The sequence below is a fragment of the Sycon ciliatum genome, chromosome 11, assembly GCF_964019385.1.
Source record: "Sycon ciliatum chromosome 11, ocSycCili1.1, whole genome shotgun sequence".
In the NCBI taxonomy this organism is placed as follows: Eukaryota; Metazoa; Porifera; class Calcarea; order Leucosolenida; family Sycettidae; genus Sycon; species Sycon ciliatum.
In genome coordinates this window covers 16743904-16765878 of record NC_088653.1, presented here as the reverse complement: position 1 = coordinate 16765878, position 21975 = coordinate 16743904, and the positions used below count along the sequence as shown (strand labels likewise).

General features: G+C 48.0%; 1 protein-coding gene across 3 annotated transcripts in view; it reads left to right on the top strand.

The window, feature by feature from the left end:
• The window catches only part of LOC135827354 (sushi, von Willebrand factor type A, EGF and pentraxin domain-containing protein 1-like), a 168198-nt gene that overhangs the window by 123710 nt on the left and 22513 nt on the right, over positions 1-21975 (top strand). For all 3 annotated transcript variants that reach the window (XM_065339864.1, XM_065339863.1, XM_065339862.1), the window contains 7 exons: positions 297-476; positions 6655-6831; positions 12425-12604; positions 16691-16867; positions 18404-18586; positions 18792-18971; positions 20030-20209. In XM_065339864.1, the coding sequence (XP_065195936.1) occupies positions 297-476; positions 6655-6831; positions 12425-12604; positions 16691-16867; positions 18404-18586; positions 18792-18971; positions 20030-20209 (1257 nt within the window). The remainder of the gene's footprint in view (positions 1-296; positions 477-6654; positions 6832-12424; positions 12605-16690; positions 16868-18403; positions 18587-18791; positions 18972-20029; positions 20210-21975) is intronic.

Below are 21975 nucleotides of genomic sequence, written 5' to 3'. Positions count from 1 at the left end.
AGTTGGTGGACTCGATCGCACAACTTGTGCCCGCAATTTCATATGTTACCAATAACTGTGTTTCGTGACAAAAACTCTGGGTGCGGCTTGTACTCCGGTGCGGCTTAAAACCCAGTGCGGCTCATACTCCGATGTGGCTTAAACCCCAGTGCGGCTTATACTCCGATGTGGCTTAAACCCCGGTGCGGCTTATACTCCGATGTGGCTTAAACCCCAGTGCGGCTTATACTCCGGAACGTATGGTAGCAGCTTGCCTAACTAATAATTCTATGCGTTTCTTCTTTGTGTTCTATCAGCTCTTCCATGTTCAGATCCCGGCATCCCAGTGAATGGCGGGAGAGTAATTACTGGTCTAGCCTTTCAAGACAATGTCAGCTATTCATGCAACAATGGTTTCCAGTTGAACGGCACAGCTAACATCTCTTGTATTTGGGTGAACGGGACAAAGTGGACAAATTCGACACCCATTTGCGATCGTGAGTACATTATGTGAAACTTGGCAATCAGTTGAGACTACTCAGAAACAGGAGAATGAAGTCGAAGACACCACTGCAGCTGTACTTATGGTTGATAAATATGGTGGTAAAGACACACCTGGCAATATGGCGGTAAACACACGCCTGCCCACACACGCTCTCTAGGCTGCAAAGTTCTGGCACAGAGCTCTCCTCCTCAACACCAACACCATCAGTTCGCGCCTGGCGCCTGGTCGATGCATGGCTAAACCATAAGTACAGCTGCAGTGGTGTCTTCGACTTCATTCTCCCGAGTCAAGCTCCGTATGAAGACATCCAAGACGAAGATTGCCTGATGAGTCCACCGGGGACGAAACGTATGTCGCAATCGAGCTATGTCGTTGCTGTGTCATCATCTATGTGCCATGCGCTGCTTGATGTACCAGCCTGCTATGCCGGATACCGCCAGCCATGCATCGACCAGGCGCCAGTCGCGAACTGATGGTGGTGGTGGTGAGAAGGAGAGCTCTGTGCCAGAACTTTGCAGCCTAGAGAGCGTGTGTGGGCAGGCGTGTGTTTACCGCCATATTGCCAGGTGTGTCTTTACCACCATATTTATCAACCATAAGTACAGCTGCAGTGGTGTCTTCGACTTCATTCTCCCGAGTCAAGCTCCGGATGAAGACATCCAAGACGAAGATTGCCTGATGAGTCCACCGGGGACGAAACGTACGTCGCAATCGAGCTATGTCGTTGCTGTGTCATCATCGATGTGCCATGCGCTACTTGATGTACCAGCCTGCTATGCCGGATACCGCCAGCCATGCATCGACCAGGCGCCAGTCGCGAACTGATGGTGGTGGTGGTGAGAAGGAGAGCTCTGTGCCAGAACTTTGCAGCCTAGAGAGCGTGTGTGGGCAGGCGTGTGTTTACCGCCATATTGCCAGGTGTGTCTTTACCACCATATTTATTACTCAGAAACATAGAAATTATGGTATAAAACCTAACTTCGCAGAAATGTCAGTCCACGAAGTAAAATGTGTTGAGACACCACCCTGGACCCTGTGATGTCTGACTTCGGCGAACCGGTTCAGGTAAAATGCCATGCCCCACTGGAGACCTCTGCCCGCGCTGTCCTCACCATCGACCTCCCATTCTCTGCGTTCCGTGAACCAAAAACCACACGAACTGTCTAGCGGAACAACCAAGCAGACTGGGACCACCTCTCTTACTTTTTCCTAGCCTACGACTGGTCAACTGCCTTCACCACCAGCGCTGATGAGTCGCGTGCCAACATCACCGAAATTATCCTCCAGGGCATATCACGTTTCATACCATCCCGGCAACTTACATCCCGGCCGACGGATCCAGCTTGGTAGACCCCTGGGTGCACCGATGCCATAAAAGCAAAAGAGAGGGCTTGGGCTGCTGCCAGATGGCAGAAGTCAACAGCAGCGCGGCAGACAGCCTCGGCAGCCACTCTACGCTGTAATGACATCTTCCAGCATTCCAAGGTGGCCCGCCTGGCCACCCTGCGCACTAAGCTCTCCAAAGCTAGCCTGAGTGACCGTTCATGGTGGTCTGCCAGCAGCAGAAACACCTCTATCCCAACGCTCACGCCGCAGAGTGGTTTGGAATGCGTATAGAATGCCGAAAAAGCTGAGTGTTTTGGGCAGTATTTCGCCTCAAACTGCAGCCTGGGCACCGACGGCTTCCCCGCCAACCAACCTGCGACTTATTTCCCCCACGTTGCTCAGCGCACGGCTGAAAAACTCTCAGCGGTTCGGTTCTGCCCTGCCACGGTCAAGAGAGAACTCCGGCACTTAAATGCATCGAAAGCTACTGGTAGGCACTTCAGGCGGTTTTTTCAAAACCAGAAATACTCGTATTTCTTTCTTGTATCCGATTCAGATAGGTTTAGGAAGACTCCACAGAAAATTTGAAGCAAAAAGAATAACTTGGCACAGAGATATAGCCATCCAAAGTCGGAGAATTGAATAACGCCAATTTCAGTATTTCGACGGCACCAGCAGCATATCAGAATTGGCAGGACTTGCTTCAGTGTCTATAGTGGCAAAATACCAAGCTCGCTGGAAGCAGGTCAAAATAACCAGATGAATGCAGAAACAGCATGGTTTGGAAAAACTTCGCATTTTTCATCCGTCTGGCAGCTCAGACGAAGATATCGGGTGTGGTCACCATGGCAACTCCATAGCAACAGCATAGCAACTCCATCGCAACAGCATGAAAACAGTGCAGAGAAGCCTTTGGAAAAGCATATGATGAGATTTTGAGGTAAGATAGAGTAACTACAATAATTCAGTGCCAGAACACATTGATGCTACATGTACAGTACTGACTTGGTGACGAGTACGGAAGAACAATGAGCCGCTGACTGAATTTTACTGGGTATTTGACGGAAAGAAATGACAAACTATCACATGTAGAACATCGTCTGCAAATTTTTGGGACTACTGAAACTTCAGCAACTCCAGCATGAGAGATTTTGTGCATAGAGTGTGTGCTGGATTCTTGGTATAATATCACCGTCAATGCTTTTCTTGGTCGCTGGAAGCCACCTGCTGATCAGCTGACGATTTGTTCCAAGCAGGCCATTTTGATGTCAGCTCTCTTGGTCCAGTCGCCGAAGTATATACTGTCCTACTCGTCGCCTGCAGGAGAGGACGACTGCTCCGATGCGACTCCAATAACACCTGGCAATATTTCTTCTTGCGCAGCCATGCGCATGGGCTCCGACGAACAAGGACTACTGCCGGAGGACGCCTGCCGCGGCTCGCTTTCAATAACACCTCGCATTATTTCTTCTTGCGCAGCAATGCGCAAAGTGTCGGACGAACGAGGACAACTGATTCCGAAAGGAAATACGACGCTGAAGACGATGAGCTACATGGCAAATGCGTGCAATCAAGTGAAATGCCCAAAAAATCCTTGCCGATTTTACTCGAACTGTACGTGAGTTCAAAAAATTGCCGCATCGTGACGTATGTGGGCTCAAACGAAAGCTGAGGGCCTCAGCTACACGCTGCGCCACTCGAGAAGGCCCTGCGCGGCTTCCGTGCAGCTACAGATCGATCTATGCATGCGCCTTTCCGTGGTGCCACGCATGTACGCGATTCAGCGTTAGCACTTTTTGACAGGTCATGTCACGTGACTGAAGTGCCTACTACTGGACGGGACAGCATTCCAGTGGGAGTTCTGAAGATGTGTGCAGACTCCTTAAAAGTAAACCGCTTTCCAAACTGTTCTCCCTTAGCTTCTACAGCATGGTTATGCCGACATCCTGGAAGACAGCTAGAGTCACACCCATTCACAGGAAGAAATCCAAGAACCTGCCTCAACATTACAGACCTGTGTCTCTGCTGTCTATTATATCCAAAGTGATGGAAACGATTTTCAATCGTCAGATAACCCATTTCCTGGAGTCTCACAATGCCATCTCTGTGAAACAGTTCAGGTTCAGAAAAGGCATAAATGCAAAGACAATACTCGTAGGGCCTGAGCACAGCTGACGTCGTTTGGATTTGAGTGTGTATACTTCTAACAGGGGTTTTGCCCACTTTTCTTGGTCAGATCTACTTGAAACTTGGGCTGCATTCATTTTAGCTACCTGGCAGAGTAGAGTAGAGTAAAGTCACTCTACCAATAGAGGTAGATGGGAGAGGTAAGTGTACGAACGCTGTTCTACCGGATTTAGTAGTTTTTCACGATATGTACGTGAAATGTTTCTCTGCTGTATGGAGTTGTGTACAACTCCTTGATCCTGCTGGAAATCCTGTACCTCTACCAACTTCTACCAGCTTCTACCAACTTTTTCCTGGTAGAGCCGGTTGAGGAAAGTAGAATCTACCCTTTTGAGTAGAAAAACGAACACCTCTTCCGAAAGGAGTAGTTTCTACCCAAACCTGTAGATCAAAAATGAACGCCCCCTTGGTGAACATGATCCTAACAGGCCAATAACGTTTTCAGTAGAACACATTTTGAAACATTTCATCTATAGGTCTGTTTTTGCTGATCACGGCTCATATACTCGTAGATCTGGTACGAGCAGTGCAGGAATAATAATTTGGACTGCTGTTCAAAAGTAATGACATTTGCAAAATACTTCACACACACGGCAATAGTACAATGCAACATTCTCAATTGCCAGCGGTTCGTGGTATGTTTTTATATGGAAATGGACAGATATCATGACTTTCTGCTGGTGATGTTGGCAGCTGACAAGTTGCAGCTTTCGTAAACAGCCCACCAAGTGGCAGGACAAAATTTGGACAAGTATACCACCTGTCGCCACTCGCCTATTTGCACATGTTTCAAGACAGCCTCTTGAATGATTCTCGTTTGACCCTACCTTGTTTGTTTATCTATTAAATATTTATTTTCCTTTGAGTCGCGTTGGTGCGAACGCGAGCGTGGGGATGCAGTCTACAGCCATGTTGTCTATTCTGTTATTACGAGTGTCCATGCTATTGTTCGACTGACACTGATAATTCTCTCCTTCTGTCTAATCGCGTTCTACTCTGCTTCTCCCTCTCTCTTCTTTTCTGTTTCCGTTCCGAACGTGTAGTTGTTTGAGCTGCTCTCATGATATAATAGTTGTACTTCTGAAAACCGTTTGTACCCGCGATCCTGCGCTTGTACAACTGCGCTGTGCTGTGTGATTGTGCTATGACTATGAGTATGAGTCATGCTCGCACTATAGCGCAGTTTGTGTATCATGTACGTGTATGTTGTGGCGCAAGCGCGCTGTGCCTTTTCTGGAGACAGCCATTGGGGCACAATCCCCCCTTCACCACCTCCACCACCCGAAAATCATTTTTGAAGTAAAAAACAGGGCACCCGTTTTTTTACCCCAAAAATGGGGTACTCTGGCCCTTTTTTGCTTCCTTTTGTCTTTGGAGTTTTTGAGTTGTGCCAGTTATGGTTGAAGTCTTTTGCCTAGGCCTAGGAACAAAACATAGATTGACTTGACAGCTACAATGGATTGATGTTTCAGCTCACAGGTGTTTGCAGCGCATGAACTCTGGCCAGTTGTCCCCGTACGCAAAATGCGTACGCATTTGGATTTACCGTACATTTCCTCGTGTTTTGGGCGAATCTGAGCGGTACGACGCTGTCGAATTGGGCCTGAATTTGCCCTGAACCAGCCGCTATCGAAGTGAAATTAGGTGTTTTAAAGGCCACACGGGAACATTGCGGCCATGTCTTCTTTCCTGCGTCGTTTGTTTGAAAATCGGAGTGTTTTTGAGCTCGTAGTTTCGTCTTCGTTGTGGAATGGCCGTGCGTACATTCTCCTTGGAATTACCAAAGTCACACCCCCGTTTATTAGATTACTAGGAGTTTTGCCGGCAGCCACGATAGTTTTTATCCCTGCTTCCATACGTCCTTTCATTGAACAGCCAAACGAAACTTTGTGGCGCGCCTTAGTTTTTGTGGCGCGGGGGTCTTAAGTTTGTCACTTCGAGTTGCACACAACAATCACATCAACACCTCAAAGGACCAAAAAACCAAGTGACCCAGTACTTCAACCTTGTGATTCTGTCTGGCTTACTCTGAAGATGGAGACTTCTACTCGTTAGCAGATACTCGTATCAATAAGCTGGGAGGGAGAGCGTGACGAGTAAAATGTTGGGATGAAAAGAGCCACATTCTCTCTCGGAAAAGGTCGTCGTTCCTGCACTGGCTACACACTTGATCTACCCAGCTCTGCAGAAGGCTAGATTTTGCATGCACGTGCGAGATTCGCATCCACGGCGCACATTGGCAGAGTCATAATTTTTGTACTCTCTGATTTGCCGCCATCTTGACGAGTGGCCACTGCGAAACAACCGTGAGCTATCATTATTTTTCATAACGAAACTCTCCTCGACCCACCCACCCATAAACGAAACTTTTTCGTTTGTGTCAATGATTGATAATTATGGACGGCCCCTTACTGTATTGAGATGTGATTGTTGTTGATAATGAACATTAGGTAGTGATTTAGGAGCTCGTTTGTGTGAGTCTCTACTTGACAAGGTGCAAAGAGGCAATTCATTCTATTTTGTAGTCTTCACATCCATGTGTACATGATTGTGCAACACTGTTTTTGAGTTTTGCCCGTACAAGACGCTTTTCTCTCTGCACCAGCTGCACTAACAAAACATTTTTTAAATTATTCTTTTTCATGCTCCTTGCCCAGGTCGCTCATGTATCGATCCCGGTACTCCATCTAATAGTTATAGATCTTTTTATGGCCAAGTCTTCGAAGACAAGGTGACATATACCTGCTATGATGGCTTCAAGCTGAACGGATCCGCCACCAGCACTTGTATTTGGGACAACGGGATGAAATGGTCATCTCGTCCCTCATGTAATCGTAAGTAACAGCTTTCACCCAGTGACAATGTGCGAGCTTGACTTGACCGTACAGCTTTGGATGTTGACAGGGACGACGGTGGCCAATTTGCTGCAGTATTGTGTCTAGTGCAGTGTTAACCCTCTTCTGTAGCAGCCCTATCTTGACGTATGCTGATTCCATCGCAGTTTTTACTCTCCAAACATGAGCGAGAGGGAAGGAAGCGATGGCGTTAATTGTCAAAAACAATTGACAGGTTCGCGTACCGGGCAGGTCAAGAACAAGGAGTCGTACAACTCCCTGGTCAAAAACCGCCTTTCCGCTTCCGTGGGAAGCCACCACCCCATGATCAGGCGTCAGATGCGGCTCCTAAACGGTGGGGGAGGATAGATCAGATCCACCAACCAGAGGCCAAAGGCCTAAATTCCATTTGCAACATCCATGTTTTACTCATGCCAGGCCACGAGTTCCCAATTAACTGTGGGTTGTAGCTAAATTGTTAAATTGTCTAGACGGGTGGAATTCATCCTGCAGCGATTACTTCTCGTCTTCTTTTTCACTTACCTTACACTGGCTATGAGAAGATGGAGAAAAAATAGGAATGTTGAATCCGACACAATCATTCAAAATTTGCAATTTTGAGGCAATTGTTCCATCTCACATAATGTGACAATATGGCCGAATCTCGGGCATGTTATTACTCCTGATGCATCGATGCAATGCTCGTGGTGTTGTTCTGTCACTGCTTTCCGTTGACGTTAGCACATGAACTGTAAAACAGAGAGGTTCCAGGCTGTCCAATAGAGTGTTCAGGGCTAACGGGCAGAGTCAGTTCCAAAAAGAGGAAGAGGATGAAAAAAGTGTTTCACTGCGAGTTTTGCGCGCGAAAGATGATCAGAATTTTCTGATAATCGCTTAGTGCGTGAAACTCTGAGTAAGGACACTTTTTTCATCCTTTTTTCTTGTTAGCACCTGAACTATGCACACTTGAAGTTGAAGTGCAGTCTATGGCAATGAGCAACGAATCCACTTCTAACATCCGAACCTTTAACCCGCCAATCATATTTCATGCATTACCTTCAATGTGCCTGGCATAGGGAAAGGTGAAGCTGCATGAAGTCATTTCTTATTTCAAGTACCCAGGTATGTGCAGCTGCAACTTGCCTGACTGCCTGACTGCCTGCCTGATCGCCTGCCCCACTGCATGCCCTACAGCATCATTGACGAGTGGAACAACTTGCCCCCAACTGTGCTGCAGTCTCTGCCACGCCTGACGTCCCTCCAGTCGGTCAAGGGCAAGGTGCATCAGCACCAACGACAAAGCCGCTGGTATTGGGCTACAGACTCGCTGTAACACCCCATATATCCACAATCAACTCCCGCCCCCTCACTTATCTATTTACATGTGTTTCGTAATCCCGTCCATGGTGCTCTGGATAGCGCTAACGCCGAGACCCTAGGTCGGCGTTGCTAGTCCCGCCTCACCAGCACAGGCTCCCTGAGAGCCCCTTCTAGTACATTGTCTGTCTTCCTTCTTTGTTGTCTCGATCGTTATTTTCTTTTGTCCTCTTCTTCTCTTCTCTTTATTATGGTCTATCAGTAGGAGGTGCATTCTGTAAAAAATAAAGATAAAAAATGCCTGCCTGGCCGCCTGCCTGGCCGCCTGCCTGACTGCCCGACTGCCTGCCTGCCTGCCTGCCTGCCTGCCTGCCTGCCTGCCTGCCTGCTGCCTGCCTGCCTGAATGCCTGACTGACTGCCTGCCCGACTGCCCGCCTGACCGCCTGCCCGACTGCATGCCTGCCTGCCTGCCTGCCTGCCTGCCTGCCTGCCTGCCTGCACACATGCCTGCCTGCCTGCCTGAATGCCTGACTGCCTGCCTGCCTGCATGCCTGCATGCCTGCATGCCTGCCTGCCTGCCTGCCTGCCTGCCTGCCTGAATGCCTGACTGCCTGCCCGACTGCATGCCTGCCTGCCTGCCTGCCTGCCTGAATGCCTGCCTGCCTGAATGCCTGCAACTTGGAAGGTTCATGGATATTAGTGCTAATTCCAAATCGGGGAAGGCAAGCGCCATCGAGCCGAGCCAGAGCTACATTCCCAGACTTCATGGAATCCTGGCCTGGGATGATGACGGGACGGCAAGACCAGACAGAACGGTCAAACCACAAGTCGACAATGCAAAGCAACAACCACCCAACCTGGAAGGCTCAATATTATCAGAGATGAAAATATGAAGGGGAAGCTTCGCTAGGTTGAATTGTAACAAACCGAATGCCAACATCTTACAATACTGTAGGTAGTTGATGACAATGATGGACTAACTAATTTCAATAACTTGTCACATGTATAGTATCAAATGACGATCGTTTCGGCGTATTGTTCATGACGGCTCTTCAGGTGTGCATTTAATGCACACCTGAAGAAGAGAAGAGAAGAGGTATGCCCAGATTCGGCTATTGCATAGCGTATGAAAGCTGCCCGCACAAAGACTAGTGCAGAAGTCGAGGTGATTGCCAACACCTACCACAGCCAGCTTGTTACTTGGATGAAGGAAAAGCCATTCTCCATTCCGGTTGACGAGTCCGCTGACATATCCGTGATGGAGCAAGTGGCATTCGCTGTCCATATTTGCCGCAACGAGACGAAAACGTACCACTATGTAACCAAGACGGTCAGCGCCCCGAATGGCGACAACATCTTCAGTGCGCTAGCTGAGGCCTTTATGGAAGATGCCATACCGTGGGACAACGTGTTGTGTTCCTGCAGCAACGGGGCTAACGTCATGAGAGGCAGCAAAAACTCCGTCCTGACACGTGTCCTTGCTGAGCAGCCATCAGCGTATGCAATGTACTGCCCATGCCATGTGTTGGTGTTGTGTGCCAGTAATGCGGCGACATCTTATTATGAGGAGATGCAGCTACTGCTGGTGGACATAGCATATCATTTTGAGCATAGCCCCAAACGGTGTGCAGCATTGGAGGATGTGCAGAAGAACCTTGGCTTACCGCAACACAAGATGGTGAAGCCGGCAACGACTCGTTGGCTCGCTCTTGAGCAATCGATCAGCCATGTTCTTGAGCAGTGGCGTGCCCTGGAGGAGTTCTTCTCCAAAGGGCCATCATCGTCCACCACGAAAGCGATAAGCATTCTCAAGGCCATTCAAGAACCGTCAACCAAGGCCCGGATGCCTTTCCTGAAGGCGGCACTGCCGGTGTTTACACGGCTGAATGAGAAGCTTCAGCAGGAAGGTCCAATGATCCACTGCATACTTTCCCAGTGTGAGCAGGCGACGAAGACCATTCTCCTGAATGCACTGCGTCCCGAGGTTGTCTTGAGCCATCCTGTGTCCTCGTACAACCTGCTTCGACAAGAAAACTACCTTCAACTGAGCAAGGTGTTCATCGGAACCGAAACCGAGCACTATGTCGAGCGTGTATTTCGCAACGCAGAAAACAAGTGCGCCTTCCTGGAGACCTGCCGTGACTTCTGGATTCAGGCTGCCAAGCAAGCCCAGTCCCGTTTTCCATTGAAGGACAAGGTTCTCGAGGCTGCCAGCTTTCTCTGCCCTACTTCTGGCAACATGGTGGGTGGAGACAAGGTTGCGTATCTTGCCCGGCGCTTCCCTCAAGTTATCCCAAGAGAGAGGTGCGACGAGCTGCGGCAACAGTGGCAGCAGTTCCAGGTGGATCCGGAAGTTCCTGCAGACGGGACAGATGTCACTCGGTTCAAGCGTGATGTTTCTTCACTGAAGACGTCCAGATCGTCTCGCTACAGCCTTGTTGTCCAGCTGGCGACTGCTCTGCTCACCATTCCCCATTCTTCTGCTGCAATTGAGCGCAACTTCTCGCAGATGGGGGAGGCCAAGACATCGAGCCGCAACAGCCTGAGTACGAAAATGCTGAGCAACCTCATGACCACCCAGTGCAACCGAGGTTCAGAGACATGCGTCAGCTTCAAGGCAACATCAGCCATGAGGAAAAGCCTGCCGCAAGCGGTTGCGCTATTTGCTGGAAGAAGCTCTTGAGTATTTAATTGACATTAACATTAGTAGCAGTGACGGACTGATAGTGTGCTTCTCTTGCACGCATATAATCCTTTCTATTGTGTTTACAGGACGGATTCCGACAATATCCTCTGTAATAAGACATCGTCTTACCGCTGTTTGTAATACTGTGCAGTTCATATGCAATGTTCTTCAGTGGCAACCACCTCCGTTTTTTCTACATGCACAAGATGCCAATATTTAATGGTATAGCTGTAGTTGCTACAATTTCGTAGACTTCTTATTCAATATTGGTGTATGATGTATGTGCCTGGAATAGAATAAAGCAGCAAGTGTCACTGTAGAACGTTGCTACAAGGCTATGGTTGCTGCATAATTGACATGGTTGTAGTGCGTGTGCTGGACAGTTAAAAATGTGTTCTGGGGACCCAACAGCAAGCCATTTTCCTAAAAAAAATTCACCACGGGGCGCTGCCCCCTGCACCCCGCCGGGGGACCCTGGTCAGATTTTTCTCCCTCCAAGTGTGGCAGCCCTGGCATTGAGACCTCAGATGGTGAGGAAAGGAACAAATCCGACGATTCAAAATCTAGTTTAGTTGGTGGACTCGATCGCATAACTTGTGCCCGCAATTTCCCATGTTACCAATAACTGTGTTTCGCGACAAAAACTCTGGGTGCGGCTCATACTCTGTCGCGGCTTAAACCCCAGTGTGGCTTATACTCCGATGTGGCTTAAACCCCAGTGCGGCTTATACTCCGATGTGGCTTAAACCCCGGTGTGGCTCATACTCCGGTGCGGCTTAAACCCCAGTGTGGCTCATACTCCGATGTGGCTTAAACCCCAGTGTGGCTCATACTCTGATGTGGCTTAAACCCCAGTGTGGCTCATACTCCGATGTGGCTTAAACCCCAGTGTGGCTCATACTCCGATGTGGCTTAAACCCCAGTGTGGCTCATACTCCGATGTGGCTTAAACCCCAGTGTGGCTCATACTCCGATGTGGCTTAAACCCCAGTGCGGCTCATACTCCGATGTGGCTTAAACCCCAGTGCGGCTCATACTCCGATGTGGCTTAAACCCCAGTGCGGCTCATACTCCGATGTGGCTTAAACCCCAGTGCGGCTCATACTCCGATGTGGCTTAAACCCCAGTGCGGCTCATACTCCGATGTGGCTTAAACCCCAGTGCGGCTCATACTCCGATGTGGCTTAAACCCCAGTGCGGCTCATACTCCGATGTGGCTTAAACCCCAGTGCGGCTCATACTCTGATGTGGCTTAAACCCCAGTGCGGCTCATACTCCGATGTGGCTTAAACCCCAGTGCGGCTCATACTCCGATGTGGCTTAAACCCCAGTGCGGCTCATACTCCGATGTGGCTTAAACCCCAGTGCGGCTCATACTCCGATGTGGCTTAAACCCCAGTGTGGCTCATACTCCGATGTGGCTTAAACCCCAGTGCGGCTCATACTCCGATTTGGCTTAAACCCCAGTACGGCTCATACTCCGATGTGGCTTAAACCCCAGTGCGGCTCATACTCCAGAATGTATGGTAGTAGCTTGCCTAACTAATAATTTATATTATTCTATACGTTTCTTCTTTGTGTTCTATCAGCTCTTCCATGTTCAGATCCCGGCATCCCAGTGAATGGCGGGAGAGTAATTACTGGTCTAGTCTTTCAAGACATTGTCAGCTATTCATGCAACAATGGTTTCCAGTTGAACGGTACAGCTAACATCTCTTGTATTTGGGTGAACGGGACAAAGTGGTCCAATTCGACACCCACTTGCGATCGTGAGTACATTATGTGAAACTTGGCAATCAGTTGAGACTACTCAGAATCATGGAAATTATGGTATGAAACCTAACTTCGCGGAAATGTCAGTCCGCAAAGTAAAATGTGTTGAACGTCATCATTATTTACTTCGTGGATATGGCCATTTTCCTGTGATCTATAACTGGGGTTTATATCTCGTGGAGACAACACCCTGGACCTTGTGATGTCTAATTTCGGCGAACCGGTTCAGGTGAAATGCCATGCCCCACTGGGGTCTCTGACCATGCTGTCCTCACCATCGACCTCCCATTCTCTGCGTTCCGCGAACCAAAAACCGCACGCACTGTCTAGCGGTACAACCAAGCAGACTGGGACCACCTCTGTCACTTTTTCCTAGCCTACGACTGATCAACTGCCTTCACCACTAGCGCTGATGAGTCGTGTGCCAACATAACCGACATTATCCTCCAGGGCATGTCACGTTTTGTGCCATCAAGGCAACTCACATCCCAGCCGACGAATCCAGCTTGGTGGACCCTGAATGCGCCAAAAGAGAGGGCTTGGGCTGCTGCCAGACGGCATAAGTCAACAGCAGTGCGGCAGACAGCCTCGGCAGCAGAACAACGCTGTAATGACATCTTCCAGCATGCCAAGGTGGCCCGCCTGGCTACCCTGCGCACTAAGCTCTCCAAAGCTAGCCTGAGTGACCGTTCGTGGTGGTCTACCACCAAGCAAGCAAGTGGCAGCAGAAACACCTCCATCCCAGCTCTCACGCTGCAGCCTGGTTTTGGAATGCGTATCGAATGCCGAAAAAGCTGAGTGTTTTGGGCAGTATTTCGCCTCAAAGTGCAGCCTGGGCGCCGACTGTTATGTTTCTACCCGAGGGCAAAACATGAGCAAACGACCACCGATGACAGTTAGCATCGTGGCCTTTTTCAAGTCGTCGTCTACAATTTTATTCGCCGTGAGGTACTGCTCAAGACGAGACGAGTACGAGGCCCGGCTGAAAAGCTCTCAACGGTCCCGTTCCGCCCTGCCACGGTCAAGAGAGAACTCCGGCACTTAAATGCATCGAAATCTTCTGGACCGGACGGCATTCTCGGGCGAGTTCTGTAGATGTGTGCTGACCCCTGGAAAGTAAGCCACTCTCCAAACTGTTCTCCCTTAGCTTCTACATGGTTATGCCGACATCCTGGAAGACAGCTAGAGTCACACCCATTCACAAGAAGAAATCGATGAAGCTGCCTCAACATTACAGACCCGTGTCTCTGCTGTCTATAATAACCAAAGTGATGGAAACGATTGTCAATCGTCAGATAACCAGTTTCCTGGAGTCTCACAATGTCGTCTCCGCGAAACAGTTCAGGTTCAGAAAGGGCCTGAGCATAGCTGACGTCTTAACCAAGGTCCACTGTGAATGGTCCAGAGCAGCCGGTCTCGGAGGAACCACCCATGTTCTGGCGATAGATATAGCAGGCGCCTTTGATAAAGTCTGCCATGCTGGTCTGCTGCACAAGGCTTCCGTGTACGGTCTAGGCGGCCCGTTTCTCGGATGGCTGGAAAGCTACCTGCACAACCGGCGCTTGCCGGCTGTTGTGGGCAAAAGTTGCACAGAAGGAAATCGAGGCCTCTCTGCATGAGAAATCCACCTCACCATGTTCTGGAAGTGGGCAATATGCTGAAGAGGAGCAGAGGGACGATATTTAGCTGAGGGGTATGAGATTTGAGATGTTATGCACAAAGTTTGGATTTGAGTGTGTATACTTCTGACAGGGGTTTTGCCCACTTTTCTTGGTCAGATCTACTGTAAGAGCCATATATATAACAAAGTGCTAACTCTAACGAATTAACGAGAGAAATCTGTCGTTAAAATAGAAATCGTGATACAGAAATCTATACATATACTGTCGTATTGAGCGTTGAGAATGCGTGAGAATCGTTACCTTTGGTACACGTAAACCAGTCAATTTCGGGAAATCGTTATATATGCGCCTCGTTAGAATAATGGGTCTTAAAGTACTTGAAACTTGGCCTGCATTCATTTTAGCTACTGTATGAGCAGAAATATTCGTCTGGAATTTAATTTAGTCTTTTTCGTCAAAGGAGCTTTTGGACTTAATTAAATGCCGGACGAATGTCGATTTGTCCAGCTTTTCAATACACTATGATCCATGGACGGAATTTACAGCCGGACGTACTCCCTTTCTTTGGAGTTGGACGAAATTATTGACCGACGAAATTGTCTGCCTGTACAGTACCTGGTAGAGTAGAGTAGAGTAGAGTCACTCTACCAATAGAGGTAGATGGTAGAGGCAAGTGCACGAACGCTGTTCTACCGGATTTAGTAGTTTTTCACGATATGTACGTGAAATGTTTCTCTGCTGTATGGAGTTGTGTACAACTCCTTGATCTTGCTGGAAATCCCGTACCTCTACCAACTTCTACCGGCTTCTACCAACTTTTTCCTGGTAGTGCCGGTTGAGGAAAGTAGAATCTACCCTTTTGAGTAGAAAAAACGAACACCTCTTCCGAAAGAAGTAGTTTCTACCCAAACATGTAGATCAAAAATGAACGCCCCCTTGGTGAACATGATCCTAACAGGCCAATAAAAATTTTCAGTAGAACAAATTTTGAAACATTTGACCTATAGGTCTGTTTTTTGCTGATCACGGCTCATATACTCGTAGATCTGGTACGAGCAGTGCAGGAATATTAGTTTGGGCTGCTGGTCAAAAAATAATAACATTTACAAAATACTTCACACACGGCAATAGTACAGCATAACATTCTCAATTGGCAGTGTTCCGTGGTATGCACTTGTATCGAAATGGTTGGATGTCAGGACTTACTGCTGGTGATGTTGGCAGCTGACAAGTTGCAGCTTTCGTAAACAGCCCACCAAGTGGCAGGACAAAATTTGGGCAAGTATACCATCTGTCGCCACTCGCCTATTTGCACATGTTTCAAGACAGCCTCTTGAATGATTCTCGTTTGACCTTACTTTGTTTGTTTATCTATTTATTTTCCTTTGAGTCGTGTTGGTGCGAACGCGAGCGTGGGAATGCAGTCTACAGCCATGTTGTCTATTTTGTTACTACAAGTGTCATGCTGTTCTACTGACACCGATAATTCTCTCCTTCTGTCTTATCGCATTCTACTCTACTTCTCCCTCTCTCTTCTATTCTGTTTCCGTTCCGAACGTGTAGTTGTTTGAGCTGTTCTCATGATATAATATTTGTACTTCTGAAAACCGTTTGTACCCGTGATCCTGCGCTTGTCCAACTGCGCTGTGCTGTGTGATTGTGCTATGACTATGAGTATGAGTCATGCTCGCACTATGGTGCAGTTTGTGTATCGTGTACGTGTATGTTGTGGCGCAAGCGCGCTGTGCTTTTTCTGGCCCTTTTTCCTTCCTGTTGTCTTTGCAGTTCTTGAGTTGTGCCAGTTATGGTTGCAGTCTTTTGCAAAGAGAAACCCAGAACGTCTAATGGTGTGTTGTCCCATTTGCGTTCGGAGAGTGTGCCTGTGCACGTGTCTTGGATTTTGAATTTTTGCCCGTAACACCATCAGCCACGGGCTAAAATCAGGCCGAGGCCACCGATTTGCAAACGGTATCCACACGTGACGGGCCCACATTTTAAATTGATAGTTAGCGGCCATCCGGCATTATTGATAATTTTCATCAACGAAAAAGTTTAGTTATAACCCTCCCCCACCCACCCATCCACCCACCCACCCACCCCTATGAACGAAAAATAGATTGACTTGACAGCTAGAATCGATCGATGTTTCAGCTATCAATATTTTTCATAACGAAACTTTTTCGTTTGTGTAAAAGATTGATAACGGCCCCTTACTGTATTGAGATGTGATTGTTGTTGATAATGAACATTAGGTAGTGATTTAGGAGCTCGTTTGTGTGAGTCTCTACTTGACAAGGTGCAAAGAGGCAATTCATTCTATTTTCTATTCTTCACATCCATGTGTACATGATTGTGCAACACTGTTTTTGAGTTTTGCCTGTACAAGACGCTTTTCTCTCTGCACTAGCTGCACTAACAAAACATTTAAAAAAATTATTCTATTCCATGCTCCTTGCCCAGGTCGCTCATGTATCGATCCCGGTACTCCATCTAATAGTTATAGATTTTTTAATGGCCGAGCCTTCGAAGACAAGGTGACATATGCCTGCTATGATGGCTTCCAGCTGAACGGATCCGCCACCAGCACTTGTATTTGGGACAACGGGGTGAAATGGTCAGCTCGTCCCTCATGTAATCGTAAGTAGCGGCTTTCACCCAGTGACAATGTGCGAGCTTTGCTTGACCGTACAGCTTTGGATGTTGACAGCGGCAACGGTGGCCAATTTGCTGCAGTATTGTGTCTAGTGTAGTGTTTTAACCCTCTGTGTAGCAGCCCCATCTTGCTGTATGCTGCTGTGAGTAGATGGAGAAAAAAGGCGAATGTTGAATCCGACACAATTATTCAAAAATAGCAATTTTGAGGCAATTATTCCATCTCACATAAGTGGCACTATGAACGAATCTCGGGCATGTTGTTGCTCTTGATGCATCGATGCAATGCTCGTTGTTGTGAACCCTCTCAGATTCTCTAAAATGTCAGGATCGAACGACCACAAGGCACGAGGACAACTATTTACGCTTTAACAGTATATTTCACTTGATCGGATATAACAAACACTAAAACCACTAGGTAGTTATAGCGTGAAAATGACAGCGTATATGAGAAAAGCATACATGTACAACATACAACTACAGCGCACACAGCAAATCGCACATAGCGCATGTATCGTATACCACGTCGTAAACATCAGCGGTACGGCGGAGAGGAGATACGACTGCATTGAAACGAACACAATGTGAGAAGGCCTTTCACTCTTGAGAACTTGTGGTCTCATAACACTCGTGGTGTTGTTCTGTCACTGCTTCCCGTTGACGTTAGCACATGAGCTGTAAAACAGAGAGGTTCCAGGCTGTCCAATAGAGTGTTCAGGGCTAAACGGCAGAGTCAGTTCCAACAAGAGGAAGAGGACGAAATAAGTGCCACGGTTTTACTGCCAGTTTCACGCGCTCAAAACGATGATCAGAATTTTCTGATGATCGTTTAGTGCGTGAAACTCGGAGTAAAAACACTTTTTTCATCCTCTTTTCTTGTTAGCACATGAACTTTGCAAACTTGAAGTTGAAGTGCTGTCTATGGCAATGAGCGATGAAACCACTTCTAACATCCGAACCTTTAACCCGCCAATCATATTTCATGCAGTACCTTCAATGCGCCTGGCATAGGGAAAGGTGAAGCTGCATGAAGTCATTTCTTATTTCAAGTACACAGGTATGTGCAGCTGCAGCTTGCCTGCCTGCCTGCCCGCCCGCCCGCCCGCCCGCCCGCCCGCCTGCCTGCCTGCCCACCTGCCCGTCCGCCTGCCCGACAGCCCAACTGCCCGACTGCCCGCCTGACTTCCTGCCTGCCTGCCTGCCTGCCTTGCCTGTCTGCCTTCCTGCCTGCCTGCCTGCCTGCCTGCTTGCCTGCCTGCCTCTCTGCCTGCCTGCCTGCCTGCCTGACTGCCTGACCGCCTGCCTGCCTGACTGTCTGACTGCCTGCCTGGCAGGATTAAAACCACTCTGGTACATGCTGTTCAATAGCCTCGGTACTGGGCAGACTACCGTATTCTCCCGTTTACAAGTCGACCCCGGTAAATTTGAGAATTCCTATGCGCAAGATGATGACAGATTTATGTCACATAGCTGCTGACCCACTAACCGAATCCTTACGTGTTCCATGTTCTGATCTTTTAGGTCTTTCATGTCTAGATCTCGGCACTCCACTTAACGGGCGTAGAGTTGCTTATACGGGTTTTGCCTTTCAAGACACTATCAGCTTTTCATGCAACGATGGCTTCCAGTTGAACGGCTCAACATACAGCAAATGTATTTGGGCCAGTGGAATTAAGTGGGATCATCCACTACCCACTTGCAATCGTAAGTGCACTAGTGCTTGAGTTATCGTTTTTGTTTGGTCTGTTTTCAAAGATGGCTGCCCAACTAAAAGTGTGTTCAAATTGTCTTCCTCGACTTTTCAAATAGCACCACAGAGGAGATAAGGTGAAACATCCTACAAACGCTTGTTATCAGACTTCCTTTTTCAATGGAATTGTCATACATTTCCTTTCTTCTCTTGTTTCAGGTCTTTCATGTCTTGATCCCGGCATTCCACTTAATGGTGGTCGAGTAATTTCTGGTCTAGCCTTCCAAGACAATGTCAGCTATTCATGCAACGATGGTTTCCAGTTGAACGGTGCAGCTAACAGCTCTTGTATTTGGTCTAGCGGAATGAAGTGGTCGAATCCAGTTCCCTCTTGTGACCGTGAGTAAACATACGAACACTTTTTTTCTTATGGGTTGAATAATAATTATTTTTATAGTTACATGTACAGAACAGAACAACAAGGACAATCAAGGCTTGTTTGCTGCGACTTGAAGTTTCATGCTCTCGCAATCATCAGGCAACATGAAGGTTGGGTGCCGACCATGCCAGTACCGTAAAGTCGCGGATAAAAGCCGGGTTTGCATACAAGCACATCGCGGATAGAAGCCTGAAAATCAAACGGGTCAATGCATATAAGCCCGTCGCGCGTAGAAGCCTGGCTTCTATGCAAGCGCGGATCGGGTAGGTCAAGAGTGCATGCGCTATGTACAGTGCATAGTAAAACTGCCGCCATACCGGTAGTCAGTGGTAAATCTACGGGTGTCGCGCGTAGAAGCCTGGCTTCTATGCAAGCCCGGATCGGCCGAGCAATACAAAAGCGCTAAAACTTGCGCCTGTTGGCCGAAAAGCCCGGATATTTTTAGTGCATCAGTACCCAGAAATCCCGCTGTAATTACCCAGCACAGACCTAGAGTTTAACAACTGACCATGGGTCCCAATAACCGGCAGGCGCTGTGAGTTGATCTAAGACCATGATTGATACAAAAGAGGTACCTGTTTCTGTTTCAAGTCCTGTCTGGGAATAGCTCTTCCAGCTGTCGTGCTGCTACCCACAGTTAATCGGGAGCTTGTGGCCAGGCACAAGACATACATGGATGCGGATAATACCCCACCATCACTGCTGCGTCTCGGTGCAGCCCCTGCTCAGTAGTGGTCACGTTTGTCCTAGTCTCAGTACCATTGTCTTTCATTGTTATTTTCGAGCTGGGTATGTGAACATAGAAAAGAAAGAGAAAAAGGGGGTGATCGGCACTCGTGCCAGTGGTTGCGAGACTTGTCCCTTCACTCTCACCGTTACGCGCTGCATCCGCCACTGGATTTACCGGGTGTTAAGGCCGTTGGGAGTTCCCTTGGAAACCAACAAAATTATTTTGCTTTGACTTTTATTTGACCCAAAGACCAATTTTCAATGTAATTTCTATTCTCTGCTGTTGCAGGTCGTTCATGTCTAGATCCCGGTACTCTACTTAACGGTGGTAGAGTTCTTGATGGTCTAGCCTTTCAAGACAATGTCAGCTATTCATGCAACAATGGTTTCCAGTTGAACGGTACAGCTAACAGCTCTTGTATTTGGGATAATGGAATGAACTGGTCCAATCCACTTCCCACTTGTGATCGTAAGTAGGAGCCTTTCATAAAGAGATAAGTTATTATTCAAGCTATAGTTGACCCTGAATCCGTAAACCCTTGCTACATTCAGTATGATTTGTTCCTAGAGTGCAGGTTTCCCACCCCAGTCAGGCGCGTACCCAGGGGGGGGGGGGTGGGGGTGCGGACAACCCCCCACTGCCACCACCACCACCACCACCACGGAGTGGGCAAGTTCTGCAGATCAAGTGCAGCTACCAATTTTTTCAAGTTTTTGTGGAGGCGCACTGATCGATGCTACTATGGGTCTCGTACTCAGACGCTGCATCCAGACCACAGGCGGAAAGGTTCAGGTTTCGTACTCCGAAACAGTGACTATGAGCCAGGACTCATGAGGCATGAGCATGTGTCCGCGCGTGAGTAGATAGTACGCATGCAGAATAATCACAGTTGACTTGTAGAATACTTGTGCATCTCAAATTACACATGCGCCGCTTAAGAAGTTCCACCCGAAAACTGGAAGACCCACCCCAGTTTTTGAATCCTGCATACTGGCCTGCCAGTAATCCCCCCCCCCCCCCCTCCCCTCACAAACTTGATTCCTTGCATCTGCTCTGCTGCGCTATGCTCCAAAGCATGGTCACCTCATGGAGCTCCTTGTCTACCCGCAATGGGCTATCTGAAGTCCTGCTACACAAGGCAGAACTACAGAGACCAAAAAGCTTCCTCTTAACTCCGGGTTTCGTGTTCAAAAAACACTCATCAGATGACTGGGTGAAATCCTGTTATGTATGTACTGCAAAACCGGAACGACCATTTTTTCCGTTTTTTGAAGAAACGTTATCGCAAACCTGGTTTGAGATGTCTGTGTAATTAAGAGAGCATGTCTGAGAATACCAAAGTATGTGTGCAAGTGGATCTCTCCGATTTCGCTCAAAATTTGCAGGTAGGTTCCCTTTGGGGTGTGGATCGATTGTGCAAAGCCCTTGAAAAAGTTTCTGAAGGGAACCTTGAAATTTGGATACCCCTCAGAGATGGCCGAAATATCACATATGGGTCTAGAAACGAGTCGCGCCACAGCGTATACGAACAAGCTATGAACAAAACTCCATCAAGCCAACATTGCCTCACCTTAGAAGAGTTCCTGGAGCAGTACCGCTTAGCCACGCCAGGATCCCAGAAGACGAGGTCCATCGCCCCCTGACGCCACAAATGATCGTCTTGAAAATAGTCAATTTACAAGCGCTGGCAAAACAGCCAGCTACGTCCTCAATTGGCCAGAACTATACACCGGCAGATAGTAGAACACCTCTTCTAGCGCTGAGGACATGTCCCCCATCTTCCTTTTGGGGTTTTCTTGAAATAAACTTTTTCGAATTTTTCCACTCGACATGCTGAAATACGGCCAAAGTCATACCTGCGCAGGAATGCTCGCCTCTCCGCGACGTCTCCTCAGCAATTTCTCTTCCCAACACTACTCCCAAGGCCGCAGAACAAAGTGTATTGTTGGCTCTGACAAGGAAAAGCAGCGGTGATCACTTGTCACTCCAAACGACAAGCTTTTCCTTGCGCCACCAATAATTTTTTGTGCGACTGTTGATGCAAAAGTGACTGAAGGAATGAGCGCAATTCTTGAATTTTACTACAAGAGGCACTTTGAAATCAAGCTTCCAATCTCTCTCTTGGGTATTATTATTATTATTATTATTATGAACGCAAATAATGATGAGTGGTTACATGGGTTAGACAGTGTATAGAACCAGCATTTGCTTCTGGGAAGAAGGACTCACAAAAA